Here is a 21,891-nt window from a genome sequence, read left to right as displayed (position 1 = left end):
ATCTGTAAACTCAATGCAGTGTGCAGCCACCTGGCCCCTCAAATCATTTTTAAATAAGGCCCTAGGATTTCCATTGATGCTACACAGTAGCTGTTCTCCCCAACCCCCAAGATTTGCTTATTAATGAGAGAAACACACAACCAGACCACCACTCTGACACAATACCAGATTTTTCTGACTCAGGACCTCATAGTTGAGACCAACACTTTTTTGTATAGCCATTAAGCTATCTCGTCAGACTACACAGTAGTCTTCTAAATGTTTAATTATTCAATAGAAATGGGGCATATTGGCGGCCTGAGAGGTGACAAAATGGATAATGTGGTCCTGAGTCTATCCCAGCATCCCATATACCAGTAATACTCTCTCTCCCTCTCAGCTGGTAAATAAAAAAAGGGAGGGAGAGAGAAAAGAAAGGACAGCTTCAATTTATTTGCTATGTATAAACAGTATTTGCTGACCGAGGGTCAGTGAAATGGATACTTATATAAACCTCCGTGAAGTTGGTAGACCACTCATGGGAGAAATTTGACAGTTCTTTTGAGCAATTGTATTGATGTTAATGCTAGCTAGCATGGGTATAGATTTATGAGTACGGACGGCAGTAATCAATTTTTTTTCGGGATGGAAGGGATCTCCTTTGTTACTTACTCCCAGCCACTTAAATTTTCAGAAAGAGAGACATACAGGGAAAATCAGTACTGAGCCCGGTGCTTCCATATTATTCTAAGTTTCTGTGACTCGGAAACCTGGTTACAAAGTGAGCGAAACCAGAACTTAAGAGAGATGAACGTGCGAAGGCTAAATCCAAGTGCTGAGCGAGTCGCCTTAAGGCAGATTCTAGTTACTATCGAAACACTTTTGCTTCTCTCAGGAGAGCGGCGGATATAGAGATTAAAATACAGCAATGGGGTGATCTGATATTTAAACCTAACCTGTCCCCCTCCCGCACCCTCAGCCCCAGCTCCGCCCCGGTCCAAAGATTAGCATCTTGCTTAGGCCCGCAGGGCTGGCGTGGACTGAGCTCTACCTGGCCGGCCAGCAAACAAAAGATGCTCTGGCGAAAGGGCGGCGGCGGCGGCGGCGTGGGCCTGCCTTCCCCAGGTTCCCGCAGTTCTTCTGAGTCGCCCGCTTCCCTCTCGGGCGTCGCGTCCCGCCAACACCACCTGTTCCCACCCGGAGTTGCGATTACCAGGAGAGCGGCTGGGGCGTGGGATCACAAGGCTCCATTCCTTCGCGGGCTGGTTCCACAAAAACTACAGTGACCATCAAGCACCGCGGGCTCCGGTGTCCCACCCGCAGGGTCCGGGGCTGCGGGGGTAGTTTCTCCTGTGTGTGGGCACAACCTTCTCTTTTTCCATCCTCTAAACGTGCGGTCAGTGGGTGCTGCAGTTTCCCTTCGTTTCCCAAAAAAGCCGACCACCTGGGGAGATCGAGCTTAGTCTTTGACGACAGAAGCAGCCGAACGCAAGGAACCAACTGCGAGGTGAGGACATCGTACGCACCCGGCGCTCACTTCCGCCGGACCCTCCCCCTCGCTACTCCCCATCTCCTGGGGGGCGGGGGGTGGAGAAGGGAACTGTGGCTGCGCACGCGCGCCAGGCCTCCTGGGCGGGGCTTGAGACAGCAGCTTGCGGATAGTCCGCCGGTCCACGGCAGCTGGAGTCCGCCGCCGGAACGGCGGGGCGGCGACGCCCGAGATTGATGGGGGTCGCCTCGACCTCTGCCTCACAGTCTAGAGCAGTCAGCCCCGCCGATCGAGATGGTTCCCGGGGTGCGGGCAATGGGGGAGAAGCTGAAACAGCGGCTGCGGCTGGACGTGGGACGGGAAATCTGCCGCCAGTACCCGCTGTTCTGCTTCCTGCTGCTGTGCCTCAGCGCCGCCTCCCTGCTCCTCAACAGGTAAGGCGGCGGCGGGCGGCAGGTTCCCCGCAGCTGGGCCGCGTTGCGGCGGGACTGCCGGACGGCGGCTTCCGGGAACAGTGGCTCCTCGGCCCGCCGAGTCCCGGGCCCGGAAATGCGCGTGTTGCCCGGGGTGGGGGTTGGGGGGCGGTAAACAGCCTTCCTGTGCCGCCTCCTTTCCCAAAGGCTTCGGCTTCTAAGTCTGACTTCTTGTCACCCATTTTTTGAACCTGTCATCGATGCGCCCCCCACCCGCAGCCCTCAAGGGTGAAATCTGTTCAGCCCAATCCAGCTCGAGATTTGACAAAGGGCGGCGTGGTCAGCTGACTGGAGGGATCAAGGTCCTGTTGCAGCCGAACACACACACATCTCTCTGTCTCTGTCTCTGTCTCTGTCTCTCGCAAAATAATGCGAGTCACTAACGCAGCTGCCCGCCGCTCCCTGCGCCCCAATTTGTGACGTTTTAAAATCTGCAGGTTCTGCCCCTGAAACGAGCTAGCCGTACACCGCCTTCGTTGTGCCGCTTCTGGAGACAACCGGGCCGAAATCGTTAAGAGGGAACTTTTCCTTCGGGCTTATTTTCAGATTTGCTTTCTCCGATGTGCCATTTATTTGTTTGTTTATTTATTTTTATACGCCACTCTGCTAAGCAGTAGGTTTCCTCGGAATAGGAACCTGGAATCATTTACAAGAAAGCCGGCTGCTGGGTGGTGCACCTGGTTCAGCGCACATGTTACAATGTGCAAGGACCTGGGTTCAAGCCCCTGGGCCCCACCTGCAGGGGGAAAGTTTCACGAGTGGTGAAGTAAGGCTACAGGTGTGTCTCTGTCTCTCTTCTTATCTCCCCCTTCCCTCTCAATATTTGGCTGTCTCTATCTAATAAAGAAAATAATAATGAAGGAAATTTTGATGTTGTGTCTCGTTCACTCTCCCTGTCTCTAACTAAAATAATTAAAATAATTTTTAAGAGATAAGGCAGGAAGAGGACTGTTTTGTTTTTGAGCAACCACAAAATAATGTAACCCTGAAAATTACAGGCATAAATACAGACCCTTCCCAGCAATCAATTGGCAGTTCGTCCGTCACCAGCTGCCAGTCAGTCACCTCCTTCGGTGACTATTTCTTAGTTTGTCTGTTCTAATAAACTTTAACATTTTCTATATTTAAAAAAAGAAAATAATAAAAAAAGAAATTTGTAACAACACTTGTTTCTTTCCTCCTCCCAACCCAGCCCCCATCCTCCTAACCAGAGCGCGGCTCAGCTCTGGCTTTTGGTGGTGCTGGGGTTTGAACCTGGCACCTTGGAACTTAAGTCATGAAAGTAGTTTGCATAACTTATGCTGTCTCCGTAGCCCTTTTTAATTTTGGCTAAAGACAAATTGAGAGGGAAGGGGAAATGGTGTACACACACATCACACACACACACACACACCTACTGTCTCCGTAGCCCTTTTTAATTTTGGATAAAGACAGAAATTGAGAGGGAAGGGGAAATGGTGACACACACACACACAGACACACACACACACACCCACCCACACACACACCCTATTCTTCCCTAGCTGTTCTCCTTTCTGGTTAGCTGACTCTGGGTTTACATGATAATTAGACTCGAACAGTTCTTGCAATACTATTGGATAGCATGCTTTGACGGTGATAGAATGATCATAGAATGCTTGGTTGTAAGGGCATGGAAAATGTAGACTCTAAGAGTGGAAGCTAACTACTTTGATTTCAGTCGTCTGGGAAATATTCTAACTGAGACTCATAGATTTAATATGATCATAGACGGGCACACTTTTATGGTCCATGTCCATGGACCTGAGAGCTGCTTATTTTTGGAACTGGTAAGTTTAGGCCTCCAAGGGAGAACTAATGAGGGGATAGGGTGAACTAGATGTCTGAAGATGTTTATTTAATCATAGTATCATCTAGTGTTTAATGTTGTGAAGTCATAAGGACCAGGAAAATAGCTTGGTGGTTGTGCAAAAAAAACAACTTGTGTGGCTGAAGCGCAAAGGTCCAGATTGGCAGTCTCCTGCACCACAAGTCAGAGCTGAATTGTACTCTGATAAGGAAAAGGAAAATAGAAGTCACATGATGCTAATCTGATCTGTACTGTGTTTCCCTATACAAAAAAAAAAAAAAAGAAAAGAAAAAAAAAGAAAAGGAATTACACATAAATGTCTCTCAGTGGTATACTTGAGTGTTTTGCATACTTATTTTTTTTCCCATTTTTAGCCACAGAGTAATTTTTTTAAAAATGATATAGCTGTGGTCCGAGAGATGGTGCAGTGGATAAAGCATTGGATTCTCAAGCATGAGGTCCTGAGTTTAATTCCCGGCAGCACAGAGTGATGTCTGGCTCTTTCTCTCTCCTCCTATGTTTCTCATAAATAAATAAATAAAATCTTTTTAAAAAATGATATAGCTGCCTTGAATAAAATAATAGCACAATGTCCATTTTTTTCTTCTTAAAATATTTTTACTTACTTACTATTGGATAGAGGCAGAGGAAAATGGAGAGGATGGGGGAGAGAGACAGGAAGACATCTATAGTCCTGCTTCACCACTTGAGAAGCTTTCCCCCTGCAATTGGGCTTGAACCTGGGTGTTTGTGCACTGTAGTGTGTGTATTTAGCCAGGTGTGCCACTGCCTGCACCCCCTTTTCTTTTTTAAATGTTAATTTAAAAATATCTATTAAATATTAAAGAGAAGTGGGGGAGGGAAGAGAGAGAACTAGAGCATCACTCTGGCATATGCTAGATGCTGGGGTTCAAACTCAGGATCTCATCCATGAGAGCTCAAGGCTTTATCCATTGTGCCACCTGCCAAGCTCTTTAGGTCCCTTTTTGAGGAAAAAGTTTTGGAAGGCTGCAGAACTGTGTAATTTTCCATCCTTCCTTCCTTTTCTCTTCTCTTTTTTCCCTTCTTAATTTCTTTCTCTTTTTTTTTTCTTTTTTGCCTCCAGGGTTAATGCTGGGGCTTGATGCCATTAACTATAAATAAAGTGCTCCCAGAAGTTATTTTTTTTTCCTTAAAATTTTTTTATTTTATTCGATAGGAAAGAGAGAAATTGAGAGGAGAGGAGGAGACAGAGAGGGAGAAAGAAACCTGAAGCCCTGCTTCACCACTTGTGAAGCTTCCTCAGTGCAAGTGGGGAGCGGAGTCTTGAACTCAATTTTTTTTTTTTTAAAGCTTTTATATTTATTTATTTATTCTTGTTGTGGATTCACTGCGAACTCAATTTTTTTTTTTTTGAAATTTTTTTCTTTTTTCTTTATTTCCTGTTGTTGCCCCCCCTTTTTTTTTTTTTTTTAAAACCAGAGCACTGCTCAGCTCTGGCTTATGGTGGTGCAGGGGATTGAACCTGGGACTTTGGAGCCTCAGGCATGAGAGTCTGTTTGCATAACCATTGTGCTATCTACCTCTGCCCAAACTCTAGTTCTTGTGCATGGTGATGTGTGTTCAGTTGGGTGTGCTGCTGCTTGCTCATTGCATAGCATTTTAAAATATTATCTTTCTTCAGTGCAATGCCAGGAATCAAACCCAGTGTTTCACATGTGAACTTTCATCACAGAAAAAATTGGGTTGATTTCTTCCTGGACCAGATTTAAAATCTTTATATTTACATTACGTTAGTATTAGGGACACAGCAGAGCCCTGCTCCATCATCAATGGGTTTCTCCTGTTGCTCATAAGTAGAGCTGAGATCGAACCCAGAGCCTCACATATGTGAGGCGGCTGCTGTAACTACTCTCTGTCTCCCCTCCTCTCTTGATTTCTCTCTGTCCTATCCAACGACAGCAACACAACAACAGTAACCACAACAATGATAAAAACAAAAAAAGGACAACAAAAAAAGGGGGGAAAAAAGAGTCTCTAGAAGCAGTGGATTCATGGTGCAGGCACTGAGCCCCAGCAATAACCCTGTAGGCAAAAAAAAAAAAAAAAAACGAAACAAATAAAAACATATTATATACAGAAAAGCATGTAACATACAATTCTCTATTTCTATTAATTTAAAAATAGGGCCAACCCTGTAATCAGCACCCAGATCAAGCTTAAGAGTTGTTAACTTGCTCTGGCTCATAGATAATTAAGTTCAAGAATGGGATTCTAATGTAGGTCATTCGGATTCAGAAGCCAAGCTCTTAAAAAGTTACATAAAAGGATGAGTGTTAAGATGCATATTATTATTAGTAACTTCCTAAATAACATTGATTCATATAAAATGTAAAGAATGCAGAAAATAGGGAAATAAAAATCACTCAAATTTACCTTGAAAAAAAAAATTACCGTGATTGACTACTGTTGACATTTGAGCCACTTTCACTTGCAATATATTTTATCATATCAATTGAGGCTGTGTATATACCCTTTTTCTATGCATGCTTTTAAAAAAATATTTATTTGTTTTAATTAGAGAAAGAGAGAGAGACAGAGCACTGCTGGGGATTGAACTTGGGAGCTCAGTATAGTCAGTAGTCATGAAAATCTTTTGCATAACCATTATGCTATCCCTAGCCCTGAAACCTGCTTCTTAACATGTTTTATTACCATCAACTTTATTTTTAAATTATCAGAACAATGCACTTAGTATGTGACAGACTACCTAATTGTCTTACTGGTTTACTAATCATAATAGCAGCCCATGAGTCAGGTATCTCATTTTATTAGAGGACAAAAGAAGAGTCACAGAAAATAGTTTGTATCATGTCATGGCTAGGATATGAACCTAGATGGTTAAACTTGAGAATGTCCTATGTTTTGATTTTTTTTTCTTCTTTTTTAAATTTTTTATTGTTTTTATTTATTTCCTTTTGTTGCCCTTGTTTTATTGTTATAGTTATTATTGTTGTTGTTATTGATGTCATCGTTGTTGAATAGGACAGAGAGAAATGGAGAGAGGAGGGGAAGACAGAGAGGGGGAGAGAAAGATGGACACCTGCAGACCTGCTTCATCTCCTGTGAAGCGCAGGGGAGCCGGGCTCGAACTGGTATCCTTATGCAAGTCCTTGCGCTTTGCACCACTTGCACTTAACCCACTACGCTACCACCCTACTCCCTTTTTTTTCTTATTGTAGGTAAAAAAAAAAAAAAAGATTTATTTGGATTGGGGAGACAGTATAATGGTTATCCAAAAGCTTAGGACTTTATGTTCCGGGTTCAATCCCCAGCACCACCATAAGCTAGAGCCAATTAGTGCTCTGGTCTCCCTTTTGTTCTCTCTTTGTATTTCTTTCTTTCTTTTTTTAAATAATCTATTTATTCATGAGGAAGATAGGAGGAGAGAGAGAAAGAACCAGACATCACTCTGGTACATGTGCTGCCAGGGATTGAACTCAGGACCTCATTCTTGAGAGCCCAATGCTTTATCCACTGCTCCACCTCCCAGATCACTCTTTTTATTTATTTATTTATTTTTTATTTTTTAAAATTTATTTCTTTATTGGGGAATTAATGTTTTACATTCAACAGTAAATACAATAGTTGAGAGCCCAATGCTTTATCCACTGCTCCACCTCCAGGATCACTTTTTTTTTTTTTTAATATTTATGTATTTATTCATTTTCCCTTTTGTTGCCCTTGTTTTTTTTATTGTTGTTGTAGTTATTGTGCCATCCTTGTTGGATAGGACAGAGAGAAGTGGAGAGAGGAGGGGAAGACAGAGAGGGGGATAGACAGACACCTGCAGACCTTATTCACCACCTATGAAGAGACTTCCCTGCAGGTGGGGAGCCGGGAGCTCCAACAGGGATCCTTTTGCTGGTCCTTGTACTTTGCACCATGTGCGCTTAACCTGCTGTGCTACCGCCCGACTCCCTCTCTTTGTATTTCTTTGTCACTCTCTGCCTCTGTCTGTCTGTCTCTCTTTTTATTGCCACCAGGGTTATTGCTGGGGCTGTATGCATGCACTATGTATGAATCCACTGCTCCTGGTGGATATTTATTTTTAGTTATTTTTATTTTATTAGAACAGAAAGAAATTGAGAGAGGATGGGGAGACAGAGAGAGGGAGAGCGAGGGGCCAGGTGGTGGTGTACTTGGCTAGGTACTCACAGTCCAGTGCACTAGGAACCGGGTTCAAGCCCCTGGACTCCACCTACAGGAGGAAAGCTTCATGAGTGGTGAAGCAGGGCTGTGGGTATCTATCTCCCTCCCTATCTCCTCCTTCCCTCTCAATTTCTCTTGTGTCTCTATCCTAGAATAAACAAATAAGTAAATAAGAAGAGGGGGCTGGTGGGCGGTAGCACAGCGGGTTAAGTGCACATGGTGCAAAGCACACGGACCAGAGTAGGATCCCGGTTGGAGCCCCTGGCTTACCACCTGAGGGGGTTGCTTCAAAATAGGTGAAGCAGGTCTGTAAGTGTCTGTCTTTCTTTTATTTTTATTTTTTATTGTTTTTAATATTTATTCCCTTTTGTTGCCCTTGTTTTATTGTTGTAGTTATTATTGCTGTCGTCGTTGTTAGGTAGGACAGAGAGAAATGGAGAGAGATGGGGAAGACAGAGAGGGGGAGAGAAAGACCTGCAGACCTGCTTTATCGCCTGTGAAGCAACTCCCATCCAGGTGGGGAGCCAAGGGCTCGAACTGGGATCCTTACGCAGGTCCTTGGACTTTGCGCCACTTGCGCTTAACCTACTGCGCTACTGCCCTACTCCCTTTTTTTCTTTCTTTCTTTCTTACAGTAGTTAAAAAAAAAAGATCTTGGATAGACCTTGAAAAAATCATGTTGAGTGAAATAAGTCAGAAACAGAAGGATGAATATGGGATGATCTCACTCTCAGGCCGAAGTTGAAAAACAAGATTAGAAAAGAAAACACAAGTAGAACCTGAAATGGAATTGGCGTATTGCACCAAAGTAAAAGACTCTGGGGTGGGTGGGAGGGTGGGGAGAATACAGGTCCATGAAAGATGATGAATGACATAGTGGGGGTTGTATTGTTAAATGGGAATCTGGGGAATGTTATGCATGTACAAACTATTGTATTTACTGTTGAATGTAAAACATTAATTCCCCAATAAAGAAATAAAATTATTAAAAAAAAAAAAAGATTACACTGGTAAAAAAAAAAGATAAAAAGATAGAGGGGGCTGTGTGGTGGTGCACCCAGTTAAGCACACATACTATTACATACTTTTTTTTTTTCCTTTTTGTTGCCTTTGTTGTATTATCCACTGCTCTTGGAGGCCTTTTTTTTTTTTTTTCAATTTTTGTTGCCTTTGTTGTTGTACTTACTGTTATTGTTGTCATTATTGTTGTAATTATTGTTGGATAAGACAGAGAAATAAAGAGAGGAGGGGAAGACAGGGAGAAAGACAGACACCTGGGAGTTGCAAAGGTTTAAAGGCACGTGGCGCAAAGCACCTGCTTTGTGAGTGGTGAAGCAGGGCTGCAGGTGTGTCTCTGTCTCTCACCCTCCCCCTGCCCTTTCAATGTCTGACTGTCTCTAGCCAATAAATAAACAAGAATAATAAAATTAAAAAAGAAATTTTATTAGAATAAACAAGTTAAGAAATAGTCATCAAGCGAAGGGCAGACTGTAAAAAGGAGCCATCTGCCTCAAAAGGTGAGACAGAGCAAGGCAGGTCAGTAAAATGAGAGCCAACTGCCTCGGCTCAGTTCTCTCTGAACCTGTATTTGCCAGATACATTTTAGGATACATGTGTCAAATTATCTAGTGTACTCTTTATTTCTCCCAGCAGCTGTTTCAGAACCTACCTAGTCTTCTGGAACTTTTTTAATTTTTAATTTTTTAGTTTTATTTATTTAAGAGAAGAGAGAGAACCAGACATTAGAGGAGGGGAAGGCAGAGAGGGGGAGAGAAAGATAGACAACTGCAGACCTGCTTCACCACTTGTGAAGCGACTCCCCTGCAGGTGGGGAGCCGGGGGGCTCAAGGACCAGATCCTTACACCAGTCCTTGCGCTTTGTGCCATGTGTGCTTAACCCACTGCGCTACTGCCCAACTCCCCTTTTCCTTCTTTTTTTTAAAAAATATTTATTTTATTTATTTATTCCCTTTTGTTGCCCTTGTTGTTTTATTGTTGTAGTTGTTGTTAGGACAGAGAGAAATGGAGAGAGGAGGGGAAGACAGAGAGGAGGAGAGAAAGATAGACACCTGCAGACCTGCTTCACCGCCTGTGAAGCGACTCCCCTGCAGGTGGGGAGCCGGGGTTCGAACCGGGATCCTTATGCCAGTCCTTGTGCTTTGCGCCACCTGCGCTTAACCCGCTGCGCTACAGCCCGACTCCCCCCCCCTTTTTTTTTAAATTATATTTTTATTTATCATTGGCTAGAGATAGAGAGAAATTGAAAAGGGAGGAGAAAGAGAAAGAGACAGAGTGACATCTGCAGCCCTGCTTCACCACTCGTGAAACTTTCCTCCTGCAGGTGGGGACCAGGGAGTTGAACCTGGGTTCTTGCACACTGTAGTGTGTGCACTTAACCAGTTGTACCACTGCCAGGCCCCTAACTGCATTCTTATCCATATATTCTTTCTAGTATTAAGGGAAGAGCTACTCTTTTTTTGTCTCAAGTATTACTGCTGGGGCTTGGAGCCGGTATTACTGCTGGGGCTTGGAGCCGGGACTATGAATCTACTCCTTTTGTTGGCCACTCCCCCCCTCAATTTTATTGGATAGGACAGAGAAAAATTGAGAGAAGAGGAGGTAGGGAAAGAGAAAGGTGGACACCTGCAGACCTGCTTCACTGCTTGTGAAATATCCCTGCTGCAGGTGAGGAGTAGACGTTCAAGCCCAGGTCCTTACGTGGATCCTTGCACATGGTACTATGTGTGCTTAACCAGGTATATCACCGCCCAGCCCTCATAACTATTTTTTCTGTTTAGACTGTGAATCTTGCTTCCAGGACACAAATCACTCATTTATCTCTTCTCTCCTACCCTTTTCTCTCTCTCTCTTTTTTTTTTTTTTTTAAAGTTTTTGTTGTTTCCAGTGATTCACCATTCCAGGCTGATAGTTTTTGAATAGAAAGAGAGCTAAGAGACATCCGAGAGAGAGAGGTAGAAAGAGGGAGAGAAACCATAGCACTGAAGCTTCCTTCAGTGTGGTGGGGGTCAGACTTGAACCTACATCATATATGTGGCAAAGTAGGCACCTTATCCAAGTGAGCTATTTTCCTGGTCCCTCACTCTTGCTCTAAAGATACTTATGGGGGAGTCGGGCTGTAGCACAGCGGGTTAAGCGCAGGTGGCGCAAAGCACATGGACGGGCATAAGGATCCCAGTTCGAACCCCGGCTCCCCACCTGCAGGGGAGTCGCTTCACAGGCGGTGAAGCAGGTCTGCAGGTGTCTTTCTCTCCTCCTCTCTGTCTTCCCCTCCTCTCTCCATTTCTCTCTGTCCTATCTAACAATGACAACAACAATAATAACTACAACAATAAAACAACAAGGGCAACAAAAGGGAATAAATAAATAAAATAAAGTTTAAAAAAAAATAAAGATACTTATGAGAACCAGTAGCATCATCTTGGCACATGTGATCAAACTTGGACCTCGTGCTTGAGAACTGAATACTTTATCCACTGTGTCACTTGGCATCTCTTCTGTCAACTTTTAAATGGGATGACATTTTTTGTTTTGTTGTCACCAAGGCTTCACTGCTTCAGACCAACCTTTTCAGATACAGAGAGAGAGTGAGTGACATCAGATCACTGCAGCTCCCAATACTCTGGTAGGGACCAGCTTGAATCTGGGTTGTGCGCATGGCAAAGTAGACACTCTCCTGATGAGCTGTTTTGCTCACCCAGTGTGATTGGATTTTTAACTAAATGTCTGGCTTATTGGAGCTCTCCAGCCATTGCTTTAGCTCTTCTTTGCTTTAAAAGGAGAATTATTTATATTCATTTAACAATTCCACTTTCTCATTTCTGTTTCACTCTTCAATTTACAGTAGCCTTTTACAGTTCTGCTAAAGTATTGTTTTTGGCTAGTTCACCAGTGCCTTTTTTTTTTTTTTCATTTTCTTTACTTAAAATCATGAGTTTTAGTTATTGTTATGGCTCCATGCCTGTGTGATTCCTTTGCTCTCCTTTTTTTTTTTTTAAATTAAGCTTTGCTATTTTCTTCTTTTAAGATTTATTTAATTAGAAAATGAGGGAGGGGGAAGAGAGAGAATCATAGCATCACTATGGCATATGTAATTCTGGGAATCGAACCTTAGGCCTCATGTCTGAGAGGCCCATGCTCTATCTGCTGCACCACATGCTCTATTTTGTGTTTTAAAAAAATTAATTGGGAATCGGTCCGTAGCGCAGTGGGATAAGTGCATATGGCACGAAGCACAAAGACCAGCATAAAGATCCCGGTTTGAGCTCCGGCTCCCCACCTGCAGGGGAGTCGCTTCATAGGCGTGAAGTAGGTCTGCAGGTGTCTTTCTCTCCCCTTCTTTGTCTTCCCCATCTCTTTCCATTTCTCTCTATCCTATCTGACAATGACGACATCAATAATAACTACAACAATAAAACAACAAGGACAACAAAAGGGAATAAATAAATATTAAAAAATTTTAAAAAACTATTAAAAATCAATTGTTTTAAAAAGATTTATTTATTCACTAATGAGAGAAGGGAGGAAGGGAGAGAGAGGAAGAGAAAGGCAGGCAGCAGGGGGTAGGGTGGGAGAACGAACCAGAACACATGATGCCAGGGATCAAATGTGAGACCTCATGCTTTTAATTTTAACTCCGTTGCTTTACCCACTGTGCCACATCCTGTTCTGCTTTTGAAAAGGGCCAGGGAGCTAGCATGGTGGCTCTGCAGAAGACTCATACCTGAGGCTCTTGAGAGTTCTCAGGTTCAGTCTCCTTTACTACTGTAAGCCAGAGCTAAGCAGTAATCTGGTTAAACAAACACACAAATAACCACAATTTGAAAAAAAAAAATTATTTATTTTCATGAGACACCAGAGCAGTGTTCAACTCTGACATTTAGTGGTCCTAAGGATTAATGTTCCAACCTGTCGGGTCCTTGGATATGAAAATCTGGAGTCCTATGGTCCAAGGGCCTAGGAGGTGGTGTACAGTGGTTACAACACTAAATTTGCAAACATGCCCCCCACCCACACACACCGTGATATATATTTATATAGAAGGGCTGCGAAATAGCTCCCTTGGATAGTGTGCTACTTTGCCATATGCATGACTCAAGTTCAAGCTTAGTTCCTACTGCATTGAAGAATACTTTAGTGCTGTAGTCTCTTTTTTACTCTCTCTCTGCCTCTCTGTTTTTATCTGATGAGTAAATAAATAAATAGTAATGTAACCCAGTTCATTTTAAAAAAAAGTGAGAGAAATATAGGAGAGGAGAGACACTGGCAGTACTACTCACCACTCGAAGCTTCCCTCCCACAGATGGTGACCTGGGGATTGAATTAAAAAAAATTTATATATATATGGTATTTATTTTAGGTATAGACTGAAACTGAGAGGGAAAGAGAAAGAAACCTGCAGCACTGCTTCCCCACTTGTGAAGCTTCCTCCCTGCAGGTGGGGGTTGGGGACTTGAACCTAGTGTCCTTGTGTATTGTAACATGTGCACTCTACCAGGTATACCACCACCCAGTTCCCTTATTTATTTAACCAGAGCACTGCTCAACTCTGGCTTGTTGTGGTGCTAGGGGTTGAACCTGGAAGTTCAGGGCTTCAAGCATGAAAGTCATTTTGCATAACCGTGATGCTCTCTCCTAAACCGCAGAAGGGTTGTAGAAATACAGTTTATCACTTCTTCAGAATGCATTGCCATACTCCTCACCCCACCACAGCACCAGTATTTCTACCTCAAAGTCCATTGGACCACCTCTCTCCTTTCAGTCCTCCCTCAACCTTTTGTTAACCTTAGTTCTGCAGTTTGAGTCCATAGTCATTGTTGGACTTTGCTTGCTTTCCTTGCTTTGGTGATTTATGTACATGGTGATATAATTCTGTGTTTCCTTATTCATTTATTTATTTAGAAAATTCCTTTATTATTCCTTATAGGTCTGATTTGGTGGTATTGAATTCTTTCAGCTATTGCTTTAATGAAAAGTTCTTTTTACTCCCTCAAACCTGGTTGATAACCTCGCAGGATGAAACGTTCTTGGATGGAGATCTTTTCAATCTTTGGAGCACATTCTGCCAAATTTCGTAGCCTGCAGAGTTTTCTGTAGAGAAATCAGCTGATGGTCTTACCGGATTTTCCTCATATAGATACAGATGACTTCTTGCTTTTCTCTAGCTGTTCTTTATTGTATTTCCAGAACTCAACACAGTATTGCATAGAATTGACACTTGTTCAATTTTTTTTTTAATCTAGTGAATAGTAATCAGAATTGTGGTGGGTTATTAACTATCAACATATTATCATCTTTATTATTGGGCATGCTGGAATAATGTAATATAGGCTTGATAAACGACAACATAGGTCCCAAATTGTGAAATATTGAGACTATGTATTTTATATTTTATTTTATTTTTTAAAGATTTTATTTATTTATTAATGAGAAACATAGGAGGAGAGAGAAAGAGCCAGACATCATTCTGGTACATGTGCTGCCGGGGATTGAACTCAGGACCTCGTGCTTGAAAATCTGATGCTTTATCTACTGCGCCACCTCCCGGACCACTGTACTTTATATTTTAAAGGAATATATATTTGACAGCAAACACTTTATGTTTCTTATAGTTATACAAAATTTCATGATTGGAATAATTGCCCAATATGATAGGGTAGGTGCTTAATGGTAAATTATGGAAAACTGTAGTGCTGTGCTTTTTTGATTGTAATGTTTTTCATTACTTCTAAGGTATCTTCATGTTTTAATGATCTTCTGGTCATTCGTTGCTGGAGTTGTCACATTCTACTGCTCATTAGGACCTAATTCTCTCTTACCAAATATATTCTTCACAATAAAACATAAACCCAAGGTAAAATGAATATATTATTATTTTCTTAAAAGATTGGTTTATTTATTAGAGAGAGGGAGCCATAGCATTGCTCTGGCATATATGGTGTTGAGGATCAAACTTGACCTCATGCATGTGGTTCTGATCCTCTAGCCACTGTACTGTCTTCTAGACTGTGAGGATAGTGAATTTAAAGAGGGTCCTAAAATTTTGTATCCAGTAGGATCAACTGGAAGATTTTTTAATATTTATTTATTTTCCCTTTTGTTGCCCCTTGTTGTTTTATTGTTGTAGTTATTATTGTTGTTATTGATGTTTTTGTAGTTGGATAGGACAGAGAGAAATGGAGGGAGGAGGGGAAGACAGAGAGGGGGAGAGAAAAATAAGACACCTGCAGACCTGCTTCACCGCTTGTGAAGCAACTCTCCTGCAGGAGTCGGAGAGCCGGGGGCTCAAACCAGGATCCTTACGCCTGTTCTTGTACTTTTACGCCACATGCGCTTAACCTGCTGCGCTACTGCCCGACTCCCCAACTGGGAGATTTTTAAATAAAGATTCCTAAATCCTACCACTTGATCTTGACGGACAAGTTCTGGGTTATGGTCTTATGAATTCGGTATTTAATAAAAACTTTCAAGGAGATTCTAAGGCACAGAGGCAATTAAGGAATTCTGGGTTAAATTACCCTGTCATATACCTTTTTGTTCCATAAAAAAAAATCATTGCAGTTTACGTAATGAAAGCGATGTAAATTTTTATTTAATCTTTAATTTATTAGTGGTTTAACATTGGTTACTAGAATTATAAAATTTCAGTGTGTACCACTTACCACACCTACCACTAAAGTTCCTGTGCCCCTCTACCTAATGCCTCTCCATCTCTGCCCACTTCTTGTGACAGCCACAATAGTTTCCCTCAGAGTCTAAGTGAGTTTTAACCCAAATAATTTGTACTTTTGAAGTTTGACAAAGGGGGTAATGCATTGCCCCTATCTCTATTAGTCATAGTCTCTATGAGATGAGGCTTTGGTGGAATATTTATTTATTTAAATTTTATTTATTTATTATTGGATAGAGACAGAGAGAAATTGAGAGGAGAGGGGGAGATAGGGAGAAAGAAAGACACCTGCAGCTGTACTTCACCATTTGTGAAGCTGTCCTCCTATAGGTGGGGACCAAGGGCTTGAACCCCCTAGATCCTTGCACACTATAGCTTAACCAGGTGTACCACCGCCTGGTCCCTGTGGAGTATTTATTTATTGGTGGAATATCTCAAAAGACTTTCTTGATAATTCTGATGGTGCATTCATTTTCATCTCAGGCTTGTTGGTAATTCTCCTCACAGCTGAAAATATTGTCCCATACTTAGTTTAGAACTTTACTAGTTGTCATATATCTGTTTTTTTCCCTCATTGAAGTCAAGGTTTTAGAGAAATGGAAGATAGTTTTCCTTTGTACTTTTGCAAGTAAGTATAATTTTCAAATGTGGATTGAAATTTTAACAATGATTGTAACAGTTGGATTTAGCTATAAACATGGAGAGTTGATTTGATTATTGTATGGTTATTGTATCTTTTCTCGGTGGCTTAGTTTGCAGTTATTACTATTTACAATTTTATTTATTCATAAATGAGAAAGATAGGAGGAAAGAGAGAAAGAATCAAACATTACTTGGTAAATGTGCTGCAGGGGATTGAACAGGAAACCTCATGTTTGAGAGTCTTAATGCTTATCCAGTGTGCCACCTCCCGGACCACAACTATTTCTTAAAAGATGTCTTGAGATACAGATAGATAGATAGATAGATAGACAGACAGACAGACAGACAGACAGACAGACAGACAGACAGACACAGATAGGAGAGGGAGAGAGGACACTTGCCCATGGTTGGGTGGCACTGTTGTGGTATATGCCACTCTGGGGATTAAACCTAGGCAATAAGCCTTGCTCTTTACCCACTTGGCTATTTCCCTAGATTCACTGCGACTATTTAGTGGCTTCACTTTTTAAGCAGATAATAATGTTAAAAAAAAAAAAAAACTGACTTCTGAATTCTTACATTATTAATAAGCTATTTAAAAAATTATTTTCTTTAGTAAAGATAAAGATGATATGTAAAGATAAACTTTTTCTACTTTTTCCCCAACCCCCCCCTTTTTTTTTTTAGCAATTAGGACTGCAAGAATTATTTCCTCAAGGTCGTAGCTGTGCTATTTGTGGTAAAGTGAAATGTAAACGACATAGGTAAGTTATTTGAACATTCTTTCATTTGTTTATCCTTTCAATTATAGTTTGGACTTCCAAGTAATTTAGTCACCTGGTTTTCTTTAGGCCTGCCTTGCTACTTGAAAACTACCAGCCATGGCTAGACCTGAAAATTCCTTCTAAGGTTGATGCATCTCTTTCAGAGGTAACTAACTCAAGCAGGAAATGCTAAGTGCTTATGGGAATAAAATCACAGGGCACCTTTTTCTTTTTATTGTTGTAGTTACTACTGTTGTTATTGATGTCATCGTTATTGTTGGATAGGACAGAGAGAAATTGAGAGAAAAGAGAAAGACACCTGCAGGCCTGCCTCATCGCCTGTGAAGTGACTCCCTTGCAGGTGGGGAGCCAGGGGCTTGAACCAGGATCCTTAACACCAGTCCATGTGCTTTATGCCACCTGCGCTTAACCCGCTGCACTACCTCCTGACTCCCAGAAGGCACCTTTTTAAATAGTAATTATTTAGGGGGGTCGGGCGGTGCACTGGATTAAGCGCACATAGTATGAAGTGAAAGGACCTGTGTTGGGCGGGGATAGATAGCATAATGGTTATGCAGAGAGAGACTCTCATGCCTGAGCCTCTGAAGTTCCAGGTTCAGTTCCCCGCACCACATAAGCCAGAGCTGTGCATTGCTCTGGTGTTTCTCTCTGTGTCTTTCTCTCTCTGCATCTCTCGCAAAAAAAGAAAAGAAAAGAAAGGACCTGTGCAAGGATCCCGATTTGAGACCCCTGCTTCCCACCTGCAGGGGTGTTTGCTTTACAAACAGTGAAGCAGATCTGCAGGTGTCTCTCTCTCTCTCTCTCTTCCCTTCTCTCTCTGTCTCCCCCCCACACTTTCTCTTTGTCCTATCCAATAAAAATGGAAAAAATGGCCACCAGGAGCATTGGATTTGTAGTAGAGGCACGGAGTCCCAGCAATAACCCTGGAGGCAAAAAACCAAAAACAGACAAACAAGCACATTATCTGTTGGATAGATATAGAGAGAAATCGAAAGGGAAGGGGGTTATAGAGAAGAAGAGAAACACCCACAACACTGCTTTACTGTTTTCAAAGCTTTCCCTTATGGGTGGGGACCGAGGACTTGAACCCTGATTAATGTACCTTGTAACATGTGTACTCAGTTGGGTGTGTTACGGCTCGGCCTCTCACAGGACATTTTAATATAATTCACCTAGTCAGTTCTTGGCTGGGTAGTTGATATTTAGAAGCATGCAATTTGAGTAAGATGGATATTTTAGTCAAGAAAAGCAATGTTTTACCTAGTTACTCTTTTTTCCTCCTCAGCTCTGGCTTATGGTGGTGCTAAGCATTGAATGTGGGACCTCATAGTTTCAGGCCTTAGAATCTGTTTGCATAACTATTAAACTATCTTCTCCACCTCCTAATTATTTTTTAACTCCTTTTAAAAATATTTTATTTATTTGTTAATGAAAAGATAGGAGGAGAGAGAAAGCACTCTGGTACATTTGCTGCTGGGGATTGAACTTGAGACCTCATGCTTGAGACTCCAGTGCTTTATCTACCGTGCTTCCCCCTGGACCACTGTTCCTTAACTCTTATTAAAACTGTTCATTTTGAAAATTTACTTTATTTATTTTCCCTTTTGTTGCCCATGTTTTTCATTGTTGTTGTAGTTATTATTGTTGTTGTTATTGTACAGGACAGAGAGAAATGTAGAGAGGAGGAGAAGACAGAGAGGGGAGAGAAAGACACCTGCAGACCTGCTTCACCGCCTGTGAAGCGACTCCCTGCAGGTGGGGAGCTGGGGGCTCGAACCGGGATCCTTACGCTGGTCTTTACGCTTTGCACCATGTGTGCTTAACCTGCTGCGCTGACTCCCTTTATTTTACTTTTTAAAATTTTTATTTATTGACAAGAAATATTGACAAGACCATAGGATAAGAGGGGCACAATTCCACACAATTCCCACCACCAAAACTCTGTATCCAACCCCCTCCCTAGCTTTCCTATTCTTTATCCCTCTGGGAGTGTGACCCAGGATCATTATGGGTTGCAGAAGGTGGAAGTTCTGGCTTCTGTAATTGCTTCCCTGCTGAACATGGGCATTGGCAGGTTGATCCATACTCCCACTCTGTCTCTCTTTTTCCATAGTGGGGTAGGAATCTGGGGTGGTAGGGCTCCAGGACACATTGGTGAGGTTGTCTGCCCAGGGAAGTCTGATTGGCGGCATGATAGTGTCTGGAACCTGGTGGCCTCTCTGGAGATTCCCAGGTTGAAAGTAGCCTCTGGGGGTTGGGTGGTAGTGCAGTGGGTTGAGTGCACATGGTCAGAAGTGCAAGGACCGTTATAAGGATCCCGGTTTGAGACCCCAGCTCCCCACTTTCAGGGGGGTTATTTCACAGGTGGTAAAGCAGATCTTCAGGTGCCTGTCTTAATCTTCCCCTCTCTTTCTTCCCTCCTCTCTCCATTTCTCTCTGTTCTATCCAACAGCAACAACAACAGCAATAACAACAATAATAATGACAACAACTAGGGTAACAATAAGGGCAACAAAATGGGGAAAAATGGCCTTCAGGCTTCATGGTGCAGGCACCAAGCCCCAGCAGTAACCCTGGAGGCAAAGAAAGAAATAAAGAAAGAAGCTTCCTTGCTGAGCTCACACCAGGTGTTGTCTCCAAGCCGCTGTCTTGGCTCCTCCCCACACTGCTCATTTTCATGATAATACAATAGAAATGATCATTTTGTAATTCCGTAGAGATATCTGAGCTAATAGTAGTAGATACATAATTTTTCAGATTGTGATCTCAATTTTGACAGTTAACTGAAGGATAAAACTAAGGAGGGGATAATTTGCACTGTTATTACCTAGTGCAGTAATAGAAAGCTTCTCCCTATTTCAGTCACATTTCTCTATTTTATATGTATGAAAGAGAAAGATGTAGATGAGAGTGCCATTTGGGAACATATCATTTTTTCAGAAACTCACTTGTTCAAGCTTTCTGAGAAAACAGTCAAGCAAGGGCTCATTTGTTCCCAGCACAAAGTGCAGGACCAAATACATTGCTGGTAGCTGATAGCTGATTAGCTGCGTAGTAACATTATACATCTTAAGTTTTGTCTAGTTTGTATCCTTCTTTGACTGAAAATATGGTGCATATATAATGTGCTGCTCAATTTTTTTCTTTTTTATTGATTCTTTAAAACTTTTTTTTTAATCTTTAGGATTCCTGATTTTTTACTGTGCTGCCCATTATGACAGCTACTAACAATGTGTGATTTTTTTTTTTATTTATTCCCTTTTGTTGCCCTTGTGACAATGTGTGATTCTTAAGGAACACTTGAAAAGTGTTAGTCCAAATTGAGGTTGCTATAGGTGTAAATTATGTACTAGATTTTTGAGTACTTACTAAGAAAAGTTGATTGTAAATGCCCTATTAATTTTGGTTGCTAGAAAAGTCACGACGTATTTTTCCATATTTTTTATGCAAGAATGCATCATTACTTTTCAGACAACCCAGTATTTTTTATGCTGTTCACATGTTGAAATGATAATGCTTTAGATTTGTTGAGTTAAATATTTTATAGAATTAATTTTATCTGTTTCCTTTTGTCATGTTGTTTAAAAAATGAGCTAGTATGAACTTTTAAAATTACATATGTGGCTTACATAATTTTATTGGACAGTGCAGATTTGATGTCTGTTGAAGACATATTAATTGTGTCTTAGGCACTCCATGTCATTTTTTAAAAAAATTTTTGAAAATATTATTTATTTTCCCTTTTGTTGCCCTTGTTTTTTATTGTTGTTGTAGTTACTGTTGTTTTTGTCGTTAGACAGGACAGAGAGAAATGGAGAGAGGAGGGGAAGACAGAGGAGGAGAGAAAGATAGACACCTACTGACCTGCTTCACTGCCTGTGAAGTGACTTTCCTGAAGGTGGGGAACCAGGGGCTCAAACTGCGATCCTTATACCAGTCCTTACACTTTGTTCCACGTGCACTTAACCCACTGCACTACCACCCAACTCCCTATCATTTTATTTTTTTAAAAGACTTTAAAAATGTTTTTAAAATATTTTTCATTTTTGATAGAACAAAGATAAATGGAGAGGGGAGGGGAAGATAGAGAGGGAGTAAGTGCAGTGCTGCTTCACTGTTAGTGAAACTTCCCTCCTGTGGGTGGGAACTGGGGGATTGAACCCAGATCCTTGTGCATGGTAAGTGTGCACTGCCCTGCTTTGATACTTGATAATAATAATAAGAAAATCAAAGAATTTATATAATGCTCTTGACCTACTTCCTAGCATTTTTTGAGATCTTGTTTAGGTATGATTTGGGCAAGGTGCAAGGGAAAAAAAACAAAAGTAAGATAATATTCCCTTTCTCTTAGAGTAACTTCAGTCTAGGAAAAGAGGCTATTATGTAAACATCTTAAAATATGATAATTCCTTCCTTATTCTTTTTTTTGCCACTAGGGTTATCACTGGGGCTCCATGTTCACTACTATGATTACACTGCTCCCAGCAGCCATCTTCTCCATTTTTTTCTTTCTATTTTATTTGACAGCACAAAGAGAAATTGAGAGAGATGGGGAGATAGAGAGGGAAAAAGAAATAGACACCTACATACTTGCATCACTGCTTGTGAAGCATTTTCCCTGCAGGTGGGGATTAGGGGCTTGAACCCAGATGCTTGTGCATGATACTATGTGCACTTAACTAGGTGCATCATCACTTGGCCCCCGTAATATAATTTTATGCAACAATAGTGGTAGTAATGGACAAACTATGGAATTTTTATACATAGATAAAGTGCTTAATTGTTAAGGGGCAGTCAGGAAGAATGACCAGAGGTTT

The 21,891-nt window shown here is 41.7% G+C and overlaps 1 protein-coding gene across 9 annotated transcripts in view; it reads left to right on the top strand.

The window, feature by feature from the left end:
- The first annotated feature begins 1,591 nt into the window (after nucleotides 1–1,591).
- SNX14 (sorting nexin 14) overlaps nucleotides 1,592–21,891 on the top strand; it is a 98,084-nt gene continuing 77,784 nt past the window's right edge. For 6 of the 9 annotated variants that reach the window (XM_060205473.1, XM_016193578.2, XM_016193577.2 and 3 more), the window contains exons 1-4: nucleotides 1,593–1,902; nucleotides 14,711–14,831; nucleotides 16,977–17,053; nucleotides 17,141–17,219. In XM_060205473.1, coding sequence (XP_060061456.1) covers nucleotides 1,763–1,902; nucleotides 14,711–14,831; nucleotides 16,977–17,053; nucleotides 17,141–17,219 — 417 coding nt within the window. In that variant the 5' untranslated portion in view covers nucleotides 1,593–1,762. Of the gene's footprint in view, nucleotides 1,903–14,710; nucleotides 14,832–16,976; nucleotides 17,054–17,140; nucleotides 17,220–21,891 lie in introns of all 9 variants that reach the window. The other 3 variants (XR_009553680.1, XR_009553679.1, XM_016193579.2) reach the window with 1 other exon arrangement.

Source organism: Erinaceus europaeus, chromosome 13 (assembly GCF_950295315.1).
Source record: "Erinaceus europaeus chromosome 13, mEriEur2.1, whole genome shotgun sequence".
In the NCBI taxonomy this organism is placed as follows: Eukaryota; Metazoa; Chordata; class Mammalia; order Eulipotyphla; family Erinaceidae; genus Erinaceus; species Erinaceus europaeus.
This window is presented reverse-complemented; position numbering and strand designations above follow the sequence as displayed.